Source organism: Lathamus discolor, chromosome 10 (genome assembly GCF_037157495.1).
Source record: "Lathamus discolor isolate bLatDis1 chromosome 10, bLatDis1.hap1, whole genome shotgun sequence".
In the NCBI taxonomy this organism is placed as follows: Eukaryota; Metazoa; Chordata; class Aves; order Psittaciformes; family Psittacidae; genus Lathamus; species Lathamus discolor.
Genome location: NC_088893.1, coordinates 20,441,384 through 20,463,666, shown reverse-complemented (window position 1 = coordinate 20,463,666; position 22,283 = coordinate 20,441,384). Strand labels below are relative to the sequence as shown.

Below are 22,283 nucleotides of genomic sequence, written 5' to 3'. Positions count from 1 at the left end.
TTAAAAGAGTAACAGTGAACACAACCTGCTGGTGCCAGAAGTACAACTTTTAATGCTAAGGCACGAAAACAGTAATTTTTACTCTTACAGACTTTTCAAATTCAAATGTGAGAGCTGAACAGTCAATCACACCCTCGAGTTTGACCTCATGGGTATGGTCAATGAGGGGCTTTAATACCTACAATGAGTGGTGAAACACTGGCTTCCTTTGAGAGCTCAGCTCCCTGGAGCTGCCCCTGTTCAAAGCAAAGGAGCATCACAGCAGCTTTTCAAATCCTGGAGGTATTAATGCTAGCTAACATCCTGTGATAATATTTATATCAGTTTTCATAAAGCCAGGGATGCCATGACTGGCAGGGCTTGAAGGATCTGCCCAGTAAAAACTATCCTTGTTCAAATACACCCCTTGTGAGCCCCCAGAATGGCCATGATCCAAGCCACAAGGCAAAGATCAACCTGGCAGAAGGTTTGAGGGCTGAGTGGAGACAATTTGGTACCTCTAATGTGCAGATGGGAGGTCATATAAAACCTGTGACTCCTGACAAGCTTGTGTGCAGCATCCTGACACCGTGTGAGGAGCTGATGCTGCCAGATTGAAGCTCCGAGTCTGTTTAAAAATTATAACCCTTTGAAAGGAACAAAACCTGTGGAATTTTGATCACAACAGTGTTAGAAATGCACCTGCACTTTTCAAATAATAAATGAAAGGAATTCAACACCTGCTTTTATTTCTTTATACAGGATGTTCCCATCATTTTACTGTAACATAATTTCCTTTGATGAAATTACTTCAGTAATAAAAGCATCCCATAATGCTTCCCAGCTCAGTACAAGCCATTGGCCAAATCCATCAGCGTTGCAGCCGCAGGAGAGGGAAACCGAAACGCTCTGTGCCCCACAGGTAAGACACATCAGGACCGTGCAGCCGCAGCTCCATTGCGGAGCTCTGCTGCTCCGCTGGGAAGGGGAAGCAGCTCCCGTGGAGGGGGAAGGTGAACAGATGCTGTACAACCTCCAGCACAGCAAGGGGAAAATTCAGGCTCAGCTCAAGTGCATGTTCCAGAGTCAGAGCAGAGCTATCCTTACGCCCGGTGCACCAGCAATGTGACATCACTCCCAGGGCTGAGGTCACTCCTGATGTCAAAGTGCTAAATTAGCATCCGTCCTTTCAGGAATCAGGGCACAACTGACTTCATCGCGTTCCATGGGTGCTAAAAAAAGGTGTCTCAAAAGAGGCAGCGGTGAATGTTAGAAAGCAAGGGGAGTACCCAGCGAGGTGTGTAGTAGCAACGCGGAGCGTGCACCTCCTTTCCATCCTGTGTATGAATACACAAGCTATAAATACGATCGAGTCGCCCACATGTCATGAGCAATAGGAAGCTGTTTATCAGCATTTAGCAACTCCATGCAGATGTTGAGGAGCTCCAAGCAGCACCAATTGGAAGTACCAGAAACTGAAGGAGTAATTCTGGAAAGAAAAAAAAAGAAAGCTAAGTTGGATTTTGGACAAAAGATTTCAGCTAAAAAGCCACATGGGAACTTTCATCACTCTGGGTGGATTTTACACACAATAACTCACAGAAGAGGATGGAAGAAAACCCATACTCCCAGCTCTAGGCTTCTGCTTTGGTTCAGAAATGGTTTGAAGGTGCCACCCAAGGATCCTCCAGCCACATCTGCTGTAACAGCCAGCTCTCCTCAGCAGTCTTCAAGCTAAACATGGAGCCAACACAACATTTTGCCAGGGCAAAACTCCAGCCAGCCAGAGAAGAGCACGCTTCCTGAGCAGGGTGGCATGGCAAAGGGGAGAAGAAATGTATGACCCCTGTGGATGTGCTGAGACTGATTCAGGGTTATTGTCAGAGCAACACAAAAGGACAGAGCAGCAGAGCCATGTCCTGCAGGCAGGTGCCAGTGTTCCAGACAACACTTCCACTCCAGCCTCCATCCACCACAAAGAACAGTAACAGAAGCCCTGGCAGGAATAAACAGCAGGCTCTTGCAGAGCTACGAGCCTTCCTGGGATGGAGCAATCTTCCCATCACTCAGGTATCCCTGGAAACCCAAGTTCCCAGGAAAGGAGCCAAGCAAGGAAAAGTATGATACTGAGCTAAAATAGCACACTGTCCACTGATCCAGCAGTGTGAACTGCACACAGTGCAAACCCCGTCTGCTGCAGTCCAGCAGCATGTGTGAGTCAGAAGCCCTAACACATCCTCGCTTTGAAGAAGAGGCATAAAGAAACACTGAAAGTGAGAATCTCCCTTAGAAAAGGATCTGCTGGCAAAAGAGCAAGTGCCACAAAGCAGGGCTTATTAACAGGCACATAGTAAAGCATTATCCAGATGTGCCCTTGATCTTTAATTCATAACTCGAGTGGATAATGCATTTCCATCGCAAGAAGGCAAAGGGGCAGCAGAGCTCTCCCAGCTGCCGCGCGCGTGAGCATGGGCACGGCACGAGGAGGCGAATCCAACAGGACACACACGACAACGTGTTTTCCATCACGCAATGTACAGAGTGTGGGCACAGCTTCTGCCAAGGAAGCTGTCTCCTCCTTCTGCCACACACCGAATCCACAGCAAATGCAGTGTGCAGCATTCTAGGCTTTCAAAAACTCACAGCAAGGGAAAAACCCATGTTCCACCGATTTAGATCACAATCGCTGGACATACGGTAATGTTCTGACCCAGAACTGAGATACCCAACACTGACAAATCCTTCAGAATTTCACAGGCACTGCTCAACAAAGCCTCCTACTGTTCAAACAGTCCTGGCGGGCTCTGGCACTGCAACAGACCCAGCACGTACAGGGGGACAGAGACCTGGTGCGCTCACAGCAGCATCCCAGGACTAAACTCAAATAAATAATGGTTGTTTTCAGCCACCCATCTGTAAGGGACTCCCCTCTTACACTTCCTGCCATAGCAAAGCCTGCTGCAGCAGACTTCCTCCTCCCTCCTTTCTCCCTTCTCCCACACTTCCAGAGTTGTTTCAATGCCACTTTTACTCACAGTCTGGTTCAAATTATTCTGTTAATAACACTGGTGTAATTTTAATGTTACAGGTAAAGCAAAGTTTGTACCTACCTCCCTGGGTAGCACTATCATAACCTCAGCACTGTGTACCCCATGTTAGGAGTATCTTTGCTCTTCCCATCTTGGAGCCATTTTGGCCTTTTGCAAAGCCAGATCCCCTGTGCAGGTAACCGCTTAACTGTGACACCGCAGAATGGAAGCGCTGGTGCCTGTGGAGGTTGTGCCCCGTCAGGCAGGGCTGGGTGATCCAGGCTGTCCGTTGCCTCCCTTCCTGGGTCCCCCGGGAAGGCAGCAGTGGTGTGGCTGCAGTGTCACAGCTTCCCTTGAACCCACAGGCAGGTCTCGGGCTGCACCCTGCAACAGGCGGGTATGAATTTGTCCTCTAAAGCTGGAGCAGATGAGACCCTACAGCAACGCTGAGATTTCCAGTGCAGAGAGGACTCAGCCTAAGCTGCCTGTAAAACCTGATCTACACAAATCCCCCCAGATTTCCAGCCAAAGAGCATTTCACCAGCGGATCACAGCTACAGAGCCCACTGCCTGGATCTGGGTCTCGTTTTACTGGCCAGTGAGCTGCAGCGAAGTCACAGGGCTCAGCAAAGGGCCACCAAGTCATCAGCATCACTGCATGCTCTACGGGGCTGCACCACAGGACGTGTTCTGCAGGAGAGGCTTGGAACAGGCCCAAGTGACATACAGTGAGCTCACCAGAGCATTAAGTACGTGAGAGTTTGTACCAGCATACCTGTCCTGGGCCAGAATGAATTGGAACGGAAGAGCAGCCATCACCATGCACTCGTTCCGAGGTGCCAGGAACTGCCCCAGTCGCGGCGCTGCTGACTCAGAGCCCAGCAATGCACGCTCCTGGCTTCCTGTGCCCACCACAGCACCTCAAGTACTCAATAAGGACAAATTCTACCTCACGGTCCGAGCGCAGCCTCTGCCCTGCCCTGCGTGAGAATACGGGAGCAAACCGGTGAAACCAGGGGCATGAACAGCGAGTGACAAGGGGCTGTGAAGGAGAGGAGCTGCTTCACGTCAGCGTCCTCACGGTCCCAGTCATTCTTCTCCATTCCAGTTTTCCCAGCAACTACAGTTTATTTGTGAGGCGCAGGCAAGGCCTGGTCTTTAATGATGCCATGAAGGTCCACGGCTATAGCACGTGTTCTGCCGGGGCTCAGGAGCACGTTATCTAATGAGGACGTGCGAGGACAAGGAGGGCTAACATCGATGGCTCACTTTCCCCTCAGCCTGCTCCATCTCCTCGTTGCCCATCAAGGCCCCCGCCCGGGCAGCGAGCGGCGCGCACGCTGCTGCGTCTGCATCCAGCCGGGTCATGGGGGAGCCGTTCCCATGCGAAACCACCATGGCCTCGGGATAAAGCCAGACCACGGCCCAGCGTCACTCTTCCCGTGTAACACCGGCATGTCCCAGCACACGAGGCAAAGCAGGATCAGCGGCACGGACTAATGCTGCTTCAGTGCCCAGCGAGACACGGACACAAGGTTATTCTTCACACTATTTCACAGCCAGCGTCTTGCTTCTCGTCACATTTCAGGCAGCACAACGGGAGGCAGCGGTCACGAACGTCAGCGCCTCAGGAGTAACAGCATTAACAACGCAGGGACAACGCCAGCTGCACTGCGGGGGCTGCCCGCGGCCCTGAGCGGACTGACCGGGCACCCACACGGGCCGGGGCCGGGGCTGCCTGCACAATGGCACCGGCGCCACCCCCCCCCCCCGCCGCCATTTTGCCCCCGCGCCCCGCCCCCGCGGCGGCGCCACGCAGGCAGGGGCGGGGTGCGCGCATGGCCGGTGCGGCCGCTCCGCCCGCTGACCCCGGAAGCGGTCGTGCCGCGGGTGACACGTCGCAGGGGCCGCGGCGGCGGGAGCGGAGCCGGGCCCGGGGCTGTCGGTGGGTCCGGGGCCGGGCCTTGGGGCGGCGGCGGCTGGGGCCGGGCCTTGGGGGCGGTGGGGAGGGAGGCCCCGCTGCCGGCGGGCGGAGCGCTCTGTGTCCGGGGCGCTCCCCTCGGGCCGGGCCGGGCAGCGCCGCGAGCCCCGCTGCTCTGTTGCAGATCCTCTGCGATGTCCGGGTTTGACAGCTTCAACACCGAGTTCTTCCAGACGAGTTACAGCATCGATGAGCAGAGCCAGCCCTACGAGTACGGCGGGAGGCCCTACAGCAAGTAAGGCCCGCTGGCCTTCGAGCTCGTGTGCTGCGTCCTGTGCAGAGCCTGAGCTGAGCGGGGCGGGGGGGGGTTGGTCAGGAAGGGGTTGGAATCCGGCCGCCCGCTGCGCCTTCGCCTTGCCAGTGGGTTCCTGGAGCTCCGCTCTGTGAGCAGCGTAACTTGTATTCTGTAAGTGGAGGCATAAGGCAGTTGTGTGTCGAGTACTCTGCCTTCTGCGTTTAAAAGCAGAGATTAGAAAATGGAAAGAAAGGGTATGTGGGTTGTCTCGATTGTAAGCGTACTCTCTGGGGAGAGGAATGTCAGTGTTCTGGAAGTCCATCTGCGGGCAGTAAAACCAGCTGCTGTGTTCCATAAAGGAGCTGGCAATGTCAGCGGTGGTTCCTGGGCGTCAGCAGGGAAGCGTGGCGGATGTTCCTCAGCTGGGGGAGCTCCAAGGAGGCTGCTGGGAATATCCAGCCCCAGGCTGAGGGCATGGGTCAGATACATGACCCGTGGGATCCCTGTAATAGATGGAGCAGGGCAATGCCCATTGGTGTCCTGAAAGGGATCTCGGTGCTCAGAGCTCTGCTGAAGCAGGGAGAGGAAGGAGAGCGAGTTCTGGATTTTCCTTCTGCATGTTTATATTTTCATAGTTAAATGTTTTGGAAACATTTACCAGAATCTCCGTAGTCAAACTTGGAAATGATTAATGGCGAGGGTAACTTAGGAGTTTGTTTAGGAACAGAGGATAGCTTTGATTCAGTTTAAACATACCAACGTATATATTTTTATACATACAACATTTATAATAGAAAGTATTCCAAAGGCAGGATAACTTAATTTGGTAGTACTTAATCAAGGCTATGTGAAATAGAAACTGCAAATCCTCATTTTATCCTCCCCTGCATCATGTCCTGTAGGTCATCACATGGTTAATGTCCATACCATTCTTCTTGTATGCCTGGCCCAAGTGGTGCTCAAGGGAAGGAGAAAACAGCTTTCTTCTCTATTGGTTTATTTTTACTATGTTCCTTTTTTTAAATATGGGGGGGAACAAAAGTGTCACTGTGAAAAGCTTCCTTCTCCGACAGTGAGCTTGTAAATAGACTTTCAAAATAGCAAATCCATGCTGGCGTTGAATGTCAGTAGTATGTAATGGCCAATATCTAAGTAAGTTTGAGATATAAAATTTTACTACTCTGTTACAACCTGTCGGAGGGATTCAGTCAAGGGATAATGCTTGTTTCTCCAGGCCTCTGACTTGAAGCCAGAAAGCAATACTAGTGCATATAGCAAAAATGATCTCATTTAGCTTAACAGGGAAGATTTGAATGATGGATGTGACTGTGTGCCCAAAAGGCCTGGATGCAGGTAGGGGATCATCTAATGTCACTTATAAAATGAAGGAAGGATTGGTTGCTGTGAACGGAAGCTTTGCTTTTGCAGGGAGGTGTTTAAAATACAGTTCTGTGCCTGTCCATGATCCGATGTTGTTCCTTGCAGGCAGTATGGAGGCTACGAGTACTCTCAGCAAAGTGGATTTGTCCCTCCCGACATGATGCAGCAGCAACAGCCTTACACAGGGCAGATCTACCAGCCAACACAGGCGTACAGCTCAACTTCAGCACAGTCTTTTTATGGAAGTAATTTTGAGGATGAGCCTCCTCTATTAGAAGGTATAACTTACGCTTTATGGCTGAAATCCAGAACTGTTCCCAGTTTGGGGATAAACTGAGTGAAACAACTAGGGGTGACAGGAAGGGCAGAACTGAAATGAGCATGCATAATTCTTTTCATGTAACTTGTAGAATTGGGGATCAATTTTGATCACATCTGGCAGAAGACACTAACAGTGCTGCACCCATTGAAAGTAGCAGATGGCAGCATCATGAATGAGACTGATTTGGCTGGACCAGTGGTCTTCTGTCTAGCGTTTGGAGCCACGTTATTACTGGTAAGATACTGACTGCCAAAGACTCCTGTTTGTGTGTTAATATTCTTGGAAACACTGGGGAAAAAAGCCAAATTACCTGGTACGTCAGGGATGACTTTCAGTATCAAGAGTCAGTCTGGTGAAACACTTGTAAAGTAAACCTGCTTTTAATTGTTTATGCCTGTTACTAGGTCAGCAGCTTTTTTTAGTTGAGCTTAATTGAAATAAGATTGTGCTTTAATGACTCAGAAATGTCAATTAGGAAATGACAGAGCAGCAGCAAAAGTCTTCCTTGTCACTGAAGTAGTTATAGCTATAGTTATAACAAGCTCTTTTCTCTGAATGTCTTGAGGCACCACATTTAATTTTTGCCAAAAATTTCACATTGCTATGACATGAACACAGTGGTTTGGTACCAAGGGGACTTCAAGCCTACTCTAATAAGTAACTTTATTTATGGAAACTAGGCCAGTAAAGTTAATGAATATGTTTCTAATAGATACATTGAATGTTCTTTTCCTAAGAGATTATTACTTTCCCTATGTTTCCCATAGAGCTTGAGGAAGAAGAGAGGTGGGTTATACATAAACTTGATCTGGAAGTCAGTGGGTAACAGAGCTGGAAGCCACACATGGTGGCAGCTTCAGCGGCCGCCTGGTCCTGTGTCCCTGCAGGGTGCATGCTGTTGTGTCAGTGCAGTTTGGTGTTAGAAAGGAAACATCCATCTCATCATTGGAAAAACGGGTGAAGACGGGATAGCTGTGTGTTAAATGATGCATGTGTGCTTTCTGCATACCTGTTAGTAAGCAGAGTTACTATTCTGACTGTTTAGAATCTCCCTGTGTTAATTCTGCCACTGGAGTCTGTCACAATTTAAGACTCCAGCTCTTTTTTGTTAAGAAGTTCCCAAACTGCAATTTTTTGGCCTTTATACCCTGGTTCCATAGAGATTATTATGTGCAACCCACATGAGAAGTTAGTTGATTGAATCCTGAGGAATTCATAGGCTTTTGAAGGTCAGATCAAAGCATAACAATTCAAACTCTGTTCATCAAGGTACATGAAGTGAGTCTAAATGTACCTCTTGATGGCTAGAACATATGGGCATCCTGCAATTTGGGTGGTGGGTAATCCAAATCTTGAATTTGGATATAGGGGTGGGGGACAAGGAAGAAAGTGCAGATGCTCTGTGAACACTCTGCCCTCATCCCTGTGTTGGTGGGAGGTGTTACTCATTCTGGTGACTAACATGCATTGCTCTGCTTGACTTTCAGGCTGGTAAAATTCAGTTTGGCTACGTGTATGGCATCAGTGTAATCGGATGTGTAGGGATGTTTTGTCTCCTGAACTTAATGAGCGTGACGGGCGTCTCATTTGGCTGCGTGGCCAGTGTTCTCGGATATTGTCTTCTTCCAATGATCCTACTTTCCTGTTGTGCAATTGTGTTTTCCTTGCAGTAAGTACATAAACTTCATAATTTGGTAGTAGGTTCCTCTCTCGTGAGGTGGGGAATGAAGTTATTAAAAGGAAGTTTCATAGGAAGTGATGAAGCTGCGTAGAACTTGAATATGACAGGAACCCTTAGTAAGTGTAAAACCATAAATATTGACAGTCTCCAGGTGGATGAAAGGTAGGTGAATACTGGCTTTGTCTAGAAGTCATTTAACAGTTTTTAAATACATAGCCTCAGATAACAATATTGAGTTTGCTTTCACAATTCTATATTCAAATCTGTCAAATCTGTAAAGTCTAAAAGTGATCATCATGTAAGGTGCAAATTTGAATTTGACAGGCAGAAGATCGGTGTGATTCCTCATAGCCATGTGAAATTAGGGACTGAAAAGAAAGAACTTGCTCTAGTTACTTTACTCACTGCTTTTGCATTTCATATGCACAGAGTTAATTTGGGGCATTTTTTATGCTGTCATAATTGAATAATATCATTCTGAAGTCTTTAGTGAAGCTATTTCATTTAATGTCAACTATGAAAGCTGAAATTTGTCTTAGGATCTGTAAGAGGTGTTGCGGGGAGCCCAGTTACAGCTCCTCTGAGCAGGTATACACAAGGCCTGTATGAATAGTTTTTGTTTCTCTCTGCAGGGGAATGCTGGGGATTATTTTCACGGCTGCAATCATTGGCTGGTGCAGCTTTTCTGCTTCCAAAATCTTTATCTCTGCCTTAGCAATGGAAGGACAACAGCTCCTCGTAGCATACCCCTGCGCGCTGCTGTACGGGGTCTTTGCTCTCATTTCTGTGTTTTGAACAGACTGTCCAAACTGCTGGACTCCCGTGGGCCAAAATGGAAACATCGACTTGGGACATGCACTTGGACCAGAAGCAGCTGCAAACAACTGTGTAGTGTTGCTGTCATGGCACTTAGACCTGGTTTGAATCATCTGGAAAAACGAAAACAAATGTCTCGTGTTCACTTTTTTAGGACTCTGAATACTGTTTTCAATTGACCTGAGGTGTCTATAGCTTTAATAAGTGTCCATGCTTCTCAAGTTAATGTAATTTCTTTCCCATTCCTATATCTCTAGACAAGTAACTTTTGGTTATTTGAGGGCTGTGGGGTTCATTTGGGGGGGGTGGGGTGTTTGTTTTGATTTGTTTCTAGGAGACTGAGGGAGGGACAATGGTTGCAGTTATAAACAGATAGATTTTCATCCAAAAGAGATGCCAGAACTGCAGGTGCTGTAGATCTGGGGTACTCTGCATAAATCTGCAGTAATAAAGAACCTGTTTCCTGTCCCCTCTTATCAAAAGCAAAATGCACAAATGAACAGAAGCAATTAGACTCTTTTCTATATTTTAACAAATATCCTCTGAAGCTCCTTAGTCTCATTTATTTGTTCATTTGATGTGGTATAGTATTTCAGGATTTAAAATACTTAAATTATGAATTAGAAAACATGGTTAAAAGTTAGAGGGATCTGTAATTCTATCACACTTGAAATAAGAATACATTTGGATGTTCAAGTAGCTATATGTTACCTTGGATTTCTGAAGATGACTTCAACTAGAGTTTCTTTTCCTGATGGTGCACATACTAGTAGATGAAGAGTAATCTCTTTTGCAGTACTTCCAAGAAAAACACCGTTTTGAAAATGTTATGCTTGTCAGTATTGTAGTTACTGTAAAATAATTTAAGGCATATTGATTAAATTTTCCTTGAATTTTGAAAAAGGTGGTTTGATTTTTTTCCTAATCTTTCTTTATTAATGGAGTTCAGCTACTAAAATAGGAACTTCATTACTGAACCAAATACCTATTTAAAACTCTTCAGTTAGTGGATTTGGTCTTTGCTTCAGTCACAAATGAGAATTATAACCTGGTTTGGGATGTTAGTCACAAGAATTCTTGTAACTGTGGGAGGTGGAAGAGCAGAAACAGCAAAACAGTTGTTCTTCACATGAGCGCTTCATCTTGTTGACTGTGCCGCAGGTGTTAGTCTGATGTTCCTCTGTCACATCCATGGAATGATCTGTTCACAGACTCCAGGAGCTGAATGGCCGGTCAGCAGTGTTACTTTAACACCTTCTGGTAAGACTCGAGGTGTGGGTGCTGCTTCAAAGAGCTTTCATGTGTAATGATATGGGAGTGAATGATATCATGGCTCAGCACACGTTTTTGTTCACCCTTCCCTTCGTCCTGCACCTTCTCCTGAAAACACCTTCCTAGTGCCACTGGAGGTTACTGCCAAGGTCCAGAGCCAGCTTTTGCCTATGTCACTGCGAGTTGTGGGGAGTGTCCTGTGTCTAAAGTCTTTAAGAACCAAACACTGATGCACAGAATGTTTCTGACTTGCACTGTGTACTGTAACTGGTTGTTACAGTGAATTGTACAACTCACACACAAGGAACTTCAGTTTCCGTCCAGAATGAATTGAAGAGCCCAGGTAATTTTCTACTTTGGTACGTTATTAAAAATTATCATCCTAAATAAGTGGTGAGTTGATTTCATAGAGCAGAATGTGCTTTATCACTTAGCAAAATGGCAAAATGTGTTGCTCTGTACTTGGTAGTTGTACTCGGTAGGATTTCTCCGCATTTGTGGACTACCTCTGCCCTGGTGCACAAAGTTCTTACTCTTTTTAATGAAGAACATTACCTGCTGGTGGAGCACAGTGTCCTGTGTTTGTGCAAATACATTACAGTGATTACCTTTTCCAATGAGGCCTAATTAAATATAGAATTGTTCTTGCAGGTATAAAAGCTCACATACTTTCTCGAGCACACTGGGTTCTAATAGTCTAGTGAAGCGGGCTCATTAAGCTTACCTTGCATAAACCAGTGTGACTTCTTTCTTAAAGCCTGCACTGGTGCTGTAGGTGGCTTCCACGGTGATTAGTTACAGGTTAAACCACTGTAAAGAACCTTTTCTCTCACCACAGCGCAAGCAAACTGTGTGCAGGAAAACATTAAAATTGGCTTGTCTCAGTATGGCTCTGCTGAGGCTGCCTGAAGAGGTCTTTATTTACACAGGTACATGCTCACAAAGCCCTTGCTTCGGTAGCAGAGGATGCTGCTCATTCCACCCAAGCAATGAGGTTTGAGCAGTGAGTTTCAGGAGTGGTTTGTATTCAGCTCACACTGCGGAGAGTTTAGCAGCGAATTCCTGACCGGTCTCCTGGGGCAGGGGAGAAGTGGATGGGAGTAGAAGGGGTTAAGCACTTTAATTCATAGAGGACTTGATAAATCACAGTGTTACGTCTAGACTGGTAGTTTTAAATATCCTGTTTCTGGTACATTAATTAATATGATGCCATTGACTCTGTTTATTGCCTTTTCAAAATCAATTCCATTGATTTTCTGTAATAGTGTTTTGTCCTAGATCTTGCTTCAATTTTAGTCCCATTTCAGGCAATTTAATCTTGCCATCGCATGGAATGACAGGACTGTGCTGTAATTCTTCACTCCCACATTTGCCTTTCATACTTCATAGGACACTTTTATTTTCTAAATCTGACCTCTCTGCCACAGTCTGTTAACATAAGTGTTCTTACCCAGTTCTCAGATGAAATACTAACATTATTTCATTCCATCCTGCATTCTCTTGACATTTCTTGTTACTCAGCCTAAAGCATTCAAATACAAATGCTGGTGTTGCTTATTTAAAACCACTTTCGTTATAATACCTGATCTTGAAATGACTTCCATTCACAGCAGGTAAAAGGTACCTTTCCCAGTTTCTCCATCTTCTGTCCTGATTTGTGAGTGTTTTGACAGTGACTGTTTTTCAGGTCACTAGTTTGAGGTAGCTGCTGACTGCAGTTCAGTTTGGTTCTGTAGCAACATTTCTGTGGGTACCAACAAATGGCACAGCTTTTAGTGGAAAGCATGTTTCTTCTGTGCTCTCATGCCTTCAATCTGTGCCTTCACCGAGACGCTCTGGAGTGTCTGCTCTTAGCATTACACACTGCAACCTAACAAGAAATGAAGGAATGGAGTAACAGGGGCTTGCTGTTTCCTGCTTCTCCACTGGGTGGGCCTGCAGCATATCCCATGTGTACCACACACCCAATATGCTCCCATCACTGCTGTGCTACATCACTTCATGTGCTGGAAAACAGGACCTGGGGCTGGCATGGCTCAGCATCAGGAAGCCTTTCCCCTCCTTGCCTGTCTCCCACAGCATCAGTAGCAATCCTGTTCCCAGGTAGTCAAACCTCTCCTGTTGTCAGGTTTCTGTTCCCTGTAGTGGGAAGGGGTTTGTTGCAGTCATGGCCTGTCCCATCACAGAGATGCTGTGTGTGCTGGGTAGCCCTCCTGGCAACAGGAAACCTTGCCATAAAGCTGTGCTGTTTCTGACCAGCTGCTTTGGTCACATTGCAGGAAGTCTCTTGGTTTCTGTCTGTGCTTAAGGATGATTTTCTCATTCCAGTGTTTTCTCCCAGCTAAAAATTGCTGGTTCAGACAAGGTGAGGGGATCTTCAGGCTGCAGGGTCTGCACTTAAGCAAGACCACCAGCAGATGTCACGTTACTTGTTCTGCTTTCTTACAGATTCATTCAGCCAAATTCTGCCAAACGGCCATTTGGTTTATTTTAAAGCCCTGAGCTGCAAGGTACAGAATTACCTTTAATTGTTTTATATGGGATTTGAGAGACTTCAGCATTCCCTTGAGGATACAAAGAGAGGGATTTATCTTTTGGATTTGAGAGTTCCAGGAAAGTCAGATTGGGCTCTCTGCATGGCAGATGCACCATGAAATCACAGGCTTGAGCCCGGCTTGTCACCATCGCGTAGCACTCGGCAGATGATCAGTCTAGTGGCCACACTCATGGAACTCTAGCCAGGTTAGGTTAGATAGGAAGTGAGGGCTCAAAAGTCATATGGATGCCCTGTTTCATCACCGGTTGTGACTACTTAACTTGGTTCCCTGGGGAGCTTTTTTCTCTAGGTCCCCTGCTGTGGGGCTAGGGTGAGCACATGCAGGCAGGCAGTGATGGAGCCGCACTCTCCACCATGGAGATCAGGCAGAGCCTAGGCTGGGGCTGTACGAGGAGCCCTCCAGTGCTCCCTGGTATTCTAATGCTGCCCACTGGATCACCCCCTGTGCTTTGTTCCCTTGGCCACCTCCATGGGCTCCTCCTGTGCCTGCTCCCACATCCTCCTCTGCTCTCAGCTGTGGAGAGGACCCAAAGGAGTCATCACCGGATGTAAAGGCAAGATTATCTCATTTCTGCTAAATAGGTCTGACCTGTCCTCTGGAACTCCAGTGGGAGGGAAATGGCACAATCGCTCTTGAACACCTTGTCTGTGCTCTGCTAACTTTATGATTAGAAAATTGTTCACAATATCAGGCTTATTTCTTCCTTTTTTTCCCTCCCTCTAATGCACTTTGTAATTACAAGTCACAATAGACATGAAAGACTGCTCATTCTCTTCCTTTTGGCAGCAGCCCCTTACATAATGGTGAACTCCTCCTGATTTCCCCTGTCATTCTTCTCTTTCCTTGAGCAAGCCCTGTCTGACTATCCGTTGCCAGCCCCAAATCCTCTCCTACACAAATGCTACTGAGCCCCTGGTTACCTGTCTTGCTTACAGGCATAGACATTTCTTCAAAATAGCATCGTGCACTGGGCTGAGTTCCATTTGAACAGCTCACATCATTTCTCCAACTTTGCAGATCAATTTGAACTCTAATCCCATCTCCAAAGCTTTCCACTTCCCATCTTTATTTTCCACCCCAAAGTTGATCAGAGCAGTCAGTGCTGCAGGCTGAGGGTGGGCTGTATTGTCTACATGCAGTAGCGATGCAGTCCCAATTGTGTGTTCACATAAAAACCTTCCCAGTTAATGTTTCTGAGCTGTGTTTCTTGTCTCAGTATCACCTCTGCTGCTTCCCTGTCTTTGGTAGGACCAGTTAGGTGTGGAAGATGGTAGCTAGGTTTGCCGAACCTGCTTTCTCCAGTACCATCCCATATTGGCTGTTCGTTGTCACCTCATTTCCCTCTGTATATTTACAGATCCTTTCCAGTGTTTTCCAGCCTCCTTGTAGGCATGAACTTGGGTCCTTGGGTTCCTTGGTTCCTCCTCTTATAAAGTGCTTTATATGTTCCTCCATCACTGCAGCACTCACAGCCCCATCCCCGTGCCTGCTGCATGTATCCTTGAGATGCTCCCAGGTGGCTGAGCCGGGTCCCCAAGCACCCTCTGGTACATTTCACAAGCCTCCATGGACACACAATGTACAGAAGCAGCATTAACCTCATCGGGGTTCAGCCCTCTGCCACAGCTGGTGCTCTGGTGGGGGGCACCCAAGGAGGGCGCGTTAACCTGCCTGTCACACAGCACTTGCTGCCCTCCCCTGCTCGTGTTCGTGGCTTTTCCTTTTTGTTCTAGGATATTCACAGGCACTTTTGTCAGTCTTGTTTGCAGCTCTGTTCACTGATCTCTTGTTACTTCCCTTCTACCTCAGCACAGGCTGCCTATTTTTGACCTGTCTTTGCTAGAAGAACATGCATCAAACTTTGATGGCTTCATTTACCACCATCAACCATTGAGATGTTATTTAGAGAAGAAGCTGAAATAATCAGACAAGAGTACCATAAAAATAGCACTCCGTCTTTTAACCTTCCCAATGCCTTTCAGACACGATTTCACCGCTGAATATTTTGGGTCTACTTCAGTCTTTAAATACACCCCGAGCAGTGGCTGTGAGTGCTGCTGGATTGCACAGCACAGGAGAAGAGGGTCCTTGGTTGCTTTGAGTCGGTGTTTGGAGGGATGTTTGCTCAGTCCCCTGCAAACCAGGTCGCTGATTTTACCAGTCAGCCCTTAGTTAAACAACTCTAGAACTGACTGGCCCGAGTTCAGGTCATCAATTACAAAATGGGGTTGCTAATTCTGGAGCTGCAGAGACCTGTGGAGGAGCAGGGGGGTTGCTCCAAGCAACCAGAGCAGGGTAAGCGCTGCACCATGGGTGACTCTGCTTGTGCCGGTTACCAGCCAGGGCTGTGCCAATGAAAAAGTGCGCTTTGGTAAAACATTGAAATCACCCCATTACATCTGCTTTGAAGAAAAGCTCAGCGGTCCTATTGTTCTTAAAAGCTTAACAATGAGAAGGGATCTGTGAATATAATCTCGCATGGAAGAAGAACGCCCTGGGTATGGGTTTCAGAGGCTCAGTAACAAGGACATCAGCTTGATGAGCTGCGATTGGCTTTGATGTTTGCTCTGGCCATTTCGTGCTTTCCTGGAATTCTTGTAATCTAGATCCTTTTATCTAAACTAGATGTACTTAACTATCACGTAATGGTAGGTTTGATCTGGAGATTGAGAATTCACAGTTTTGTGTGTCAGTAACAGCTTGGAGAGACGCAGATGTTTCATGTTAACTTAATTTCAGTGTCTTTTAGACCAAATGCATTTATTTATTCACATGTTTACGCAGCCAAGATAACAATTCTGATGCCATGGGGTAGTTTATTTCTGTTCCTTTATTTAATGTTTAAATAACATTATCTGCTTTGAATACCAAGGTTTGCATGGACGCTTTTTGCTGGGTTTTTTTCCTTGAACAGGCCTTTCTTCCTCGTTTCACTTCTTCATCTCTGACGATTCCACTCATATCTGCATAAAGCAGAACTAAATCTTACACATGCACAATGTCAAAAGACAAGAAGATCATAATTACAAATGATGGATTGGCCCAAGCCCACAGCATGGGATTAATTCTTCACTCCTTCGCACCACTGTTAATTTGGAATAAATTTGCAGCAGTCAAGCGATGCTCACTCGGGTGGTAAGTGTGAAGATTGTAATGTTCCGCCTGAGCTTCAACTGAGCTTAAAAGGCCGAATTCTGCCTCAGTTCTATTCTTGCTTGCTGGGGTGAATATAGGCCTTCAATTAGAAAGCGATCCTCCTGTCTGCCCATTACTGGGGTAGTTTCCCACCAGGCGTTGCTTCCATGAAGGGACTCGGCTTTTGCCACAGCCATGTGAGGAGCTTCCGGGGGTTCCCAGCAAATCACCTGAGCACGTGTGAGCGTGGAATGGGCTGACGTTTGCCCCATGTTGCTCCTATCGCTTCTCATGAGAGCATTCGTGAATATACAGTGATTTATTTAGGGAAAACCAGGAGGAAATAAAGCCACAAAAGGTCTCAGGGCTTCAGAGCAAGCTAAGTAGCAGGCTGCGATACCTCCAACGACTGAAAAACACAGGAAGGGCGAGAGCAAAAATCCATCCTGGCTGTGACGGTGTTTAAAGGTAGGAGGCAGGAGCACTCTTCAGGTGGGACTGTTCTTGGCTTTTCCCTGCATACATAAACCATCCCGGTGTGCAGAGCGGATGTGGTGGCATGGAGCAAATCCTGCCCCTTGGCCTGCCCTCCCTCTCGTGGCACCAAAGCCTGCATGCTGCCACGCTGGAGCCAGGCCCCAAGAGGGATGCAGCCCTGGGATGCTCCTGCTGGTATCTCTCTGTATCTGTAAACAGGATGCAGAGGATAAATGGTCAAAAATGGTTGTCCTTTGCACTGTTTATGTTCAGTATCTCTCAGACAGTTTTACAAGACATCCAAAATTTTACCCTGTAAAAACATAGATCGGCTTGATGAGGGAATAGGGCACAGAAAGGGCAGCAGAGCCTTTCCTGTTTGCATGCACACAAATGGCAAAGAAAAACCTTTATTTATACTCATTAAAAACATTGAGCTGAAGCTTTGAAACCTCTCTTCAGTTTATACAGGGATTCGGCTGGAAGCGTGTTCTATGGGAGTCTTTTCCATGGAAACCTGCAGTGTAATCCCCCAAACAGCTCACTCTAACGTGGATGGGCTCGGTGTATAGATACCACCCGGCGCTGCTGGTCTGGTTGCTATGGTCTTGTTGTCCATAACCTTTGATGACAGCAGGGGCTCGGGCGGGTGCATGGATGCGCCACGGAGCGCGCTGGGCACGGATGTGCTCACTAATGCACAAACACTGCTCCTTTCTTCCAAGAGCCTCTGGCAGTTCAGACAGCCCAGCCTGCGCTTGCACAGCGCCTCGACCCCTCCACACCACTGCCAAGGTCTCTCCCACTGTCACCTCTGGGTGCCGGCGCCTCTCGCAACCCGGCTGCATTGTTGGGATCTGCAGCACATCCAGCCCCCGGCAAACCAGGATCAACGTTGCCTTGAGCAGCACACACAAGACAGGCTCCAGAAGTCGATGTCTTTACCCAGCTCAGGCCCTCGCAGCTTTGTTCTGCTGTCATCAAGTTGCTCTTATTTACAGCCTGCAGTGGGCAAGGTGGAAAATCTGCAGATGATGCATCTTGGCAAGAGGGTGACATTCAAGCACAAGAGCAGCCCATGAATGCAACACTTGATGAAGCTTAGAAAGCCAAAAAGGCATCATGGATTAGCATTCTGCTCCAGTTTTCTTCTGTATAAAATGCCTTTTCCTTTTTTGTCAGCCCATTCTGCAAAGATATCAGTTAATTATTACCATTTCTATTTCACAGGGAGAAACGGAGACATGGAGAAGGAGAACGATTTGTCTGGAGGTCACCAAGCAGGCAAAGCAGAACCACCGTCCAGGTCCCCAGTTCTGCTGGGAAAAACAAACCAGAACGAGAGTGTGTCTCTACCTTTTGCTCATTAATCTATACCATCACCAGCAACTCATCCCCATCATTCTCTGAACCAGTGAACTGGTTTTAACTGCTGTATTTATAATGCTGTGGTTCTCAATACTTCTCACTGCTTTCAGCCTTTATTTCAACTCATTTGCTGTGGGATTTGCCTGATCACATGGATATCATAGAATCCCAGCCTGGTTTGGGTTGAAGGGACCTTAAAGCTCACCCAACTCCAACCCCTGCCACAGGCAGGGACCCCTTCCACTGGAGCAGCTTGCTCCAAGCCCCTGTGTCCAACCTGGCCTTGAGCACTGCCAGGGATGGGGCAGCCACAGCTTCTCTGGGCACCCTGTGCCAGCGCCTCAGCACCCTCACAGGGAAGAGCTTCTGCCTAATGTCCAACATACATATATACATTTATACATGTATTGTAGTATGTATATATATATATATATATATCTGTAATGCTGATGTAGTCCTACAAGTAAATCATTCAAAGCTTTACAGGCAATGGAAAAAGATGAGCTCTGTAAGGCACTTATCTTAAAGCAGACTGCCATAATAAGTCAGATGAGTCACACACTGACAGGAGATGTGCAGATGCTGGTTACCAAGGCTGGCTCGTGTAGAGCACACATCCAGTCTTCCTCATGGGAGCATCTTTTCAGCAGCTCCCAGCAGCCGAGGGTGTGCAGGAGCTCCTGCCCACAGTGAACCCCAGGCTGGACAGCACTGACGCAGTGCTGCTGCTGAATTCAAGCTGGCTTCTGGGAAAGGCTGTGTCCTACAGGTCCACATGTGTGAGGGTCTTGACAGGGCTGCTGGGGTTTCCCTAAACCTGATGTAAGGTGTGAGTACAATCAGAGCATCCCTGACCTCCAAACAGTGTTCTGCACCGAAGTCTCACCAGCAGCGAACCTCCTCCCCAAAGGCACTCTTTAGCCTTACTTTCTAGCCAAAGTATCCTGAAAAGTTCAAATGCAGGTTTAATAAAGGAAGAAAGCAGAGTGGGCATTATCTGCGCTCCAGACCTGGGCCCTGTCACAGGGCCAGACCGTTCTGGAGCAGCCTTGTAGCAAGAGTTTCACTCGCTGAGCATCCCCCACCACCAAAACTTGACAATGAAGTTACGAGGCTCATTTTCAGAGGCCACTAGATGGCAATCTGTGTATGCCCGCTTTTCCGAGCTGCTCTAACGTTCCGAACACCGCGGGATCTGCTCCCGGGCCGTGCCGATGCCACTGCGTGGGGCCGCGCCGAGGACCGCCTGGTTCAGGTTTAACGGGATGAGGGTAACGTTCAGCTGAATCGGTTTCCTGATCCCAGGCTTGTGTCAGGGCCACAAGAACACTGCAGGAGGGGACCGCCTCCAGCAGCACTGGATGACAGCAGGGCCCAGCACGCGGGTTCCAAATCGCGGTGCTGGTTTGGGAGCGCTCGCAGGTATTTCGGAGCAGAAGGGAAGAAACCCTCACTTTGACCCGTGAGTTTTCCTCTGACGCGTGGCTGACGTGTGCAAGGAGGACTCCGTTCTGCTGCCCGGGAGCCGGGGGGGGCTCCTGGTTCCACCGCTCCTTGCCCATGGAACAAGTCCCGGTGAGGTCTCCAGGTGGCACCAGGTCCCGCAAGAGCCCGTCCATCGCTTGGGGCTGCTTTCAGAGCTCGCCCTCACACGAGCAGCGCAGCCCCGAGCCCTCCCGGGCCCTGCCCTCCTCCCCTCCGACCGGAGCCGAGCCCCGTGTCAGGACCCGAAAGAAAAGGGGAGGAGGAAGATAACGAGGTTTGGGCCAGCAGCCACTGACTCGGCAGGGAAAGGTCGCTGCCTGTTGCAGTGGCCGCCGCAGCCGCTCATTTCACCGCTTACCCTTAATTATGCTGAGTAATGCAAAAATTCCCTATGTTCTGGGAGCAAATTCCTCCCCGGCCTATGGAAAACAGCGATCCAGCGGGGGCAGGGAAGTGCCTGTGCCTGACAGCGCTGCCTTGCGAGCTATTTTTAACTGCATTTCTCCATCTTCTCTGTAAAGGAATAACAGCTCTTCATCGCCTCTGGCCGTAATTCATGCGCCATAACTCAGGTCCAAGAGACATTTAAAAACAGACCTAAGGCAGAGCGCCCGCTTCTGAGCGGAGCAAACAGTGTTGGGGAAGATCGGTGTTTTCTATACGTAAAACTCTTTTCACTGGTTTGAATTAGAGCCCTTCAGTTGCTTGGGCATGGAATGTGCTTTCTGCAGCCATGCACTGTGTGAGCATGCCCACCTCCACCTGGACTGGGAGCTGGATCCTGGTTTGCCACAGGAGCTGCCACCAGCAGAGCTTTTCCCCAAGGATTGGGACCAGCAGGAGTGCCCAGGAGCATTCACCTGCTGCCACTGCCTCTGGTGTGTTTTCTAGGAGATGGCACTGCCATTTCTGTTGCAGAAAATGGTAAACAAGAGCATAAATATCTGAAAACACGTGAAAACTGCACTTAGCAGCCACTCTGCTGCCTGAACCGGCTCAACATCCCGGCTCCCTGGTGACCAGGCAGCTCTTGGGAAGCAGAGCGCTGCTCAAGCAGCAGCAATGCGTTTCAGATACAGCATGCTTCGAAACAATAAAGCAGTTTCTGAACATGAGTAACCCCGATGAGGCTCTGCCTGCTGCCGAGGGCCCTGGGGTGCCGAGTCTGGCAGCAGCAGATCCCACCACAACCACCCCGTCCTCGCTGGTCTGGGAGCCGAGCACACGGGGAAGGGGTTACAGCCCCAGCTCTTGGGCAGCAGGACAAGCTTTAACAAGCCCCCTCGGCCCCAGCTGTACGCAACCGGCACCAGCACAAGAGGCCCTCTTGCATCTCTTCCTCCCTTGCTGATGGTCTTAGGTCATTGTGGCTACAGCAACAACAGCATTTACCAGCAAAAACAGTCCTTCAAAAGGTCACGTGCAATCAGCAGGGAAATGTGGAGAATGAGGCAGGATGGCCATGGGGAGACCCACTAAAGCCAGCTCCCAGCCGTGGGCCAGGGCACGGGGCACCAGCAAACAGAGCCCCTCACTCCCCTGCAGGCGGGACAGGGGGTGTTTAAACGGGGCAGAGCTGCAGGTGCGCCCCATCCACGCAGGCAGAGAGCAGAACAGGTCGTGTCAGTTGGAAGGGACCAGTAATGATCATCTGCACCTCAGGTGTGCCCATCCACACAGGTGTGCCCCATCCTGCAGCCCTGCCTATATGTGCAGCCAGCCTGAGGGCTCCCTCTCTTTGGAGGGTCCCTTTGCTTGCAGTCAGGATGCTGGGTACAGGTAAGGGCTTTTGTGGGGTAGGGGGAGTGGGATGTGTGAGGGGGGCTCCTTGTGGGCTGTGCAGTAGTGATTGCTGCTCAGACAATGGTTGTTGGGCTGCTGTGCCTGCTTCTCTGGCTGCTTTTACTCTGTATGCCTCACGCTGTGTGTGCCTGGGTTGCTGTAGGTGCAGTCCTGGCTGTTGAGTTTGTTCTTGCTGGCCATTTGTGGTGCATGAACCCTTTGCATTGGTGCTGTGGGTGCCCTGGAGCAGGGGGGCATCCCTCCGCTTTGGGATGGGGTGCTGCTCAGGGCTCTGCTGTGCACGAGGAGGAGGAACAAACTCATTGCAGTCTATGCTATAGAGTAAAATACTTTGTTGTTATGGCAACTAAAACTCTAAAAATAAATCAAGGAAAGAGCCGTACATCGAAATGACCACGTTTTATTTCAATGCTGAGGCTTTTTAAACTCTTTTCTTTGAGAAGAGATAAAGTTTATTTTTCAGTTTCCCTTCTCTGTTGCTTACAACCCAGAAGGAGGTGGGTACTGCAGAAACGGCTGCAGAAGCTGCTGAGCGACAGCTCCTGTGTGGCTCTGTCTGCAGCAGCCCAGTCATGGTGCAGCTGGAATAGAAAGGATAGAAACTGAGTCTGTCGGGGGTCCTGCTCAGAATGTGGATGTATTGAAGCTGTAAATCTTCATTTGGGAGAAAAGAAGCTGGAGCTTCCTCTTCAGGATTAACTTAAGAATCATTCTGTGCAAAGGCTGTTGTTGGGCTTGGTGGGGTGAATGTGGCTTCTGGGC

At 48.4% G+C, this 22,283-nt stretch overlaps 1 protein-coding gene and 1 long non-coding RNA gene across 2 annotated transcripts; one reads left to right on the top strand and one right to left on the bottom strand.

Annotated features, from left to right (window-relative positions):
- Positions 1–702: 702 nt before the first annotated feature.
- LOC136019865 (uncharacterized) lies at positions 703–4,779 on the bottom strand. Its single transcript, XR_010615096.1, has 2 exons — positions 1,580–4,779; positions 703–1,468 (listed from the first exon to the last, which is right to left on the bottom strand). It is a non-coding gene; the product is annotated as an uncharacterized LOC136019865 (long non-coding RNA).
- Positions 4,780–4,845: 66 nt separating this feature from the next.
- YIPF5 (Yip1 domain family member 5) lies at positions 4,846–10,326 on the top strand. The gene is made up of 6 exons (XM_065690452.1): positions 4,846–4,953; positions 5,114–5,224; positions 6,710–6,882; positions 7,015–7,160; positions 8,414–8,595; positions 9,240–10,326. The coding sequence occupies exons 1-6, from the start codon at positions 4,847–4,849 to the stop codon at positions 9,400–9,402; spliced, it is 882 nt and encodes a 293-aa protein (XP_065546524.1). The 5' UTR covers position 4,846; the 3' UTR covers positions 9,403–10,326.
- The last annotated feature ends 11,957 nt before the right edge of the window (positions 10,327–22,283 follow it).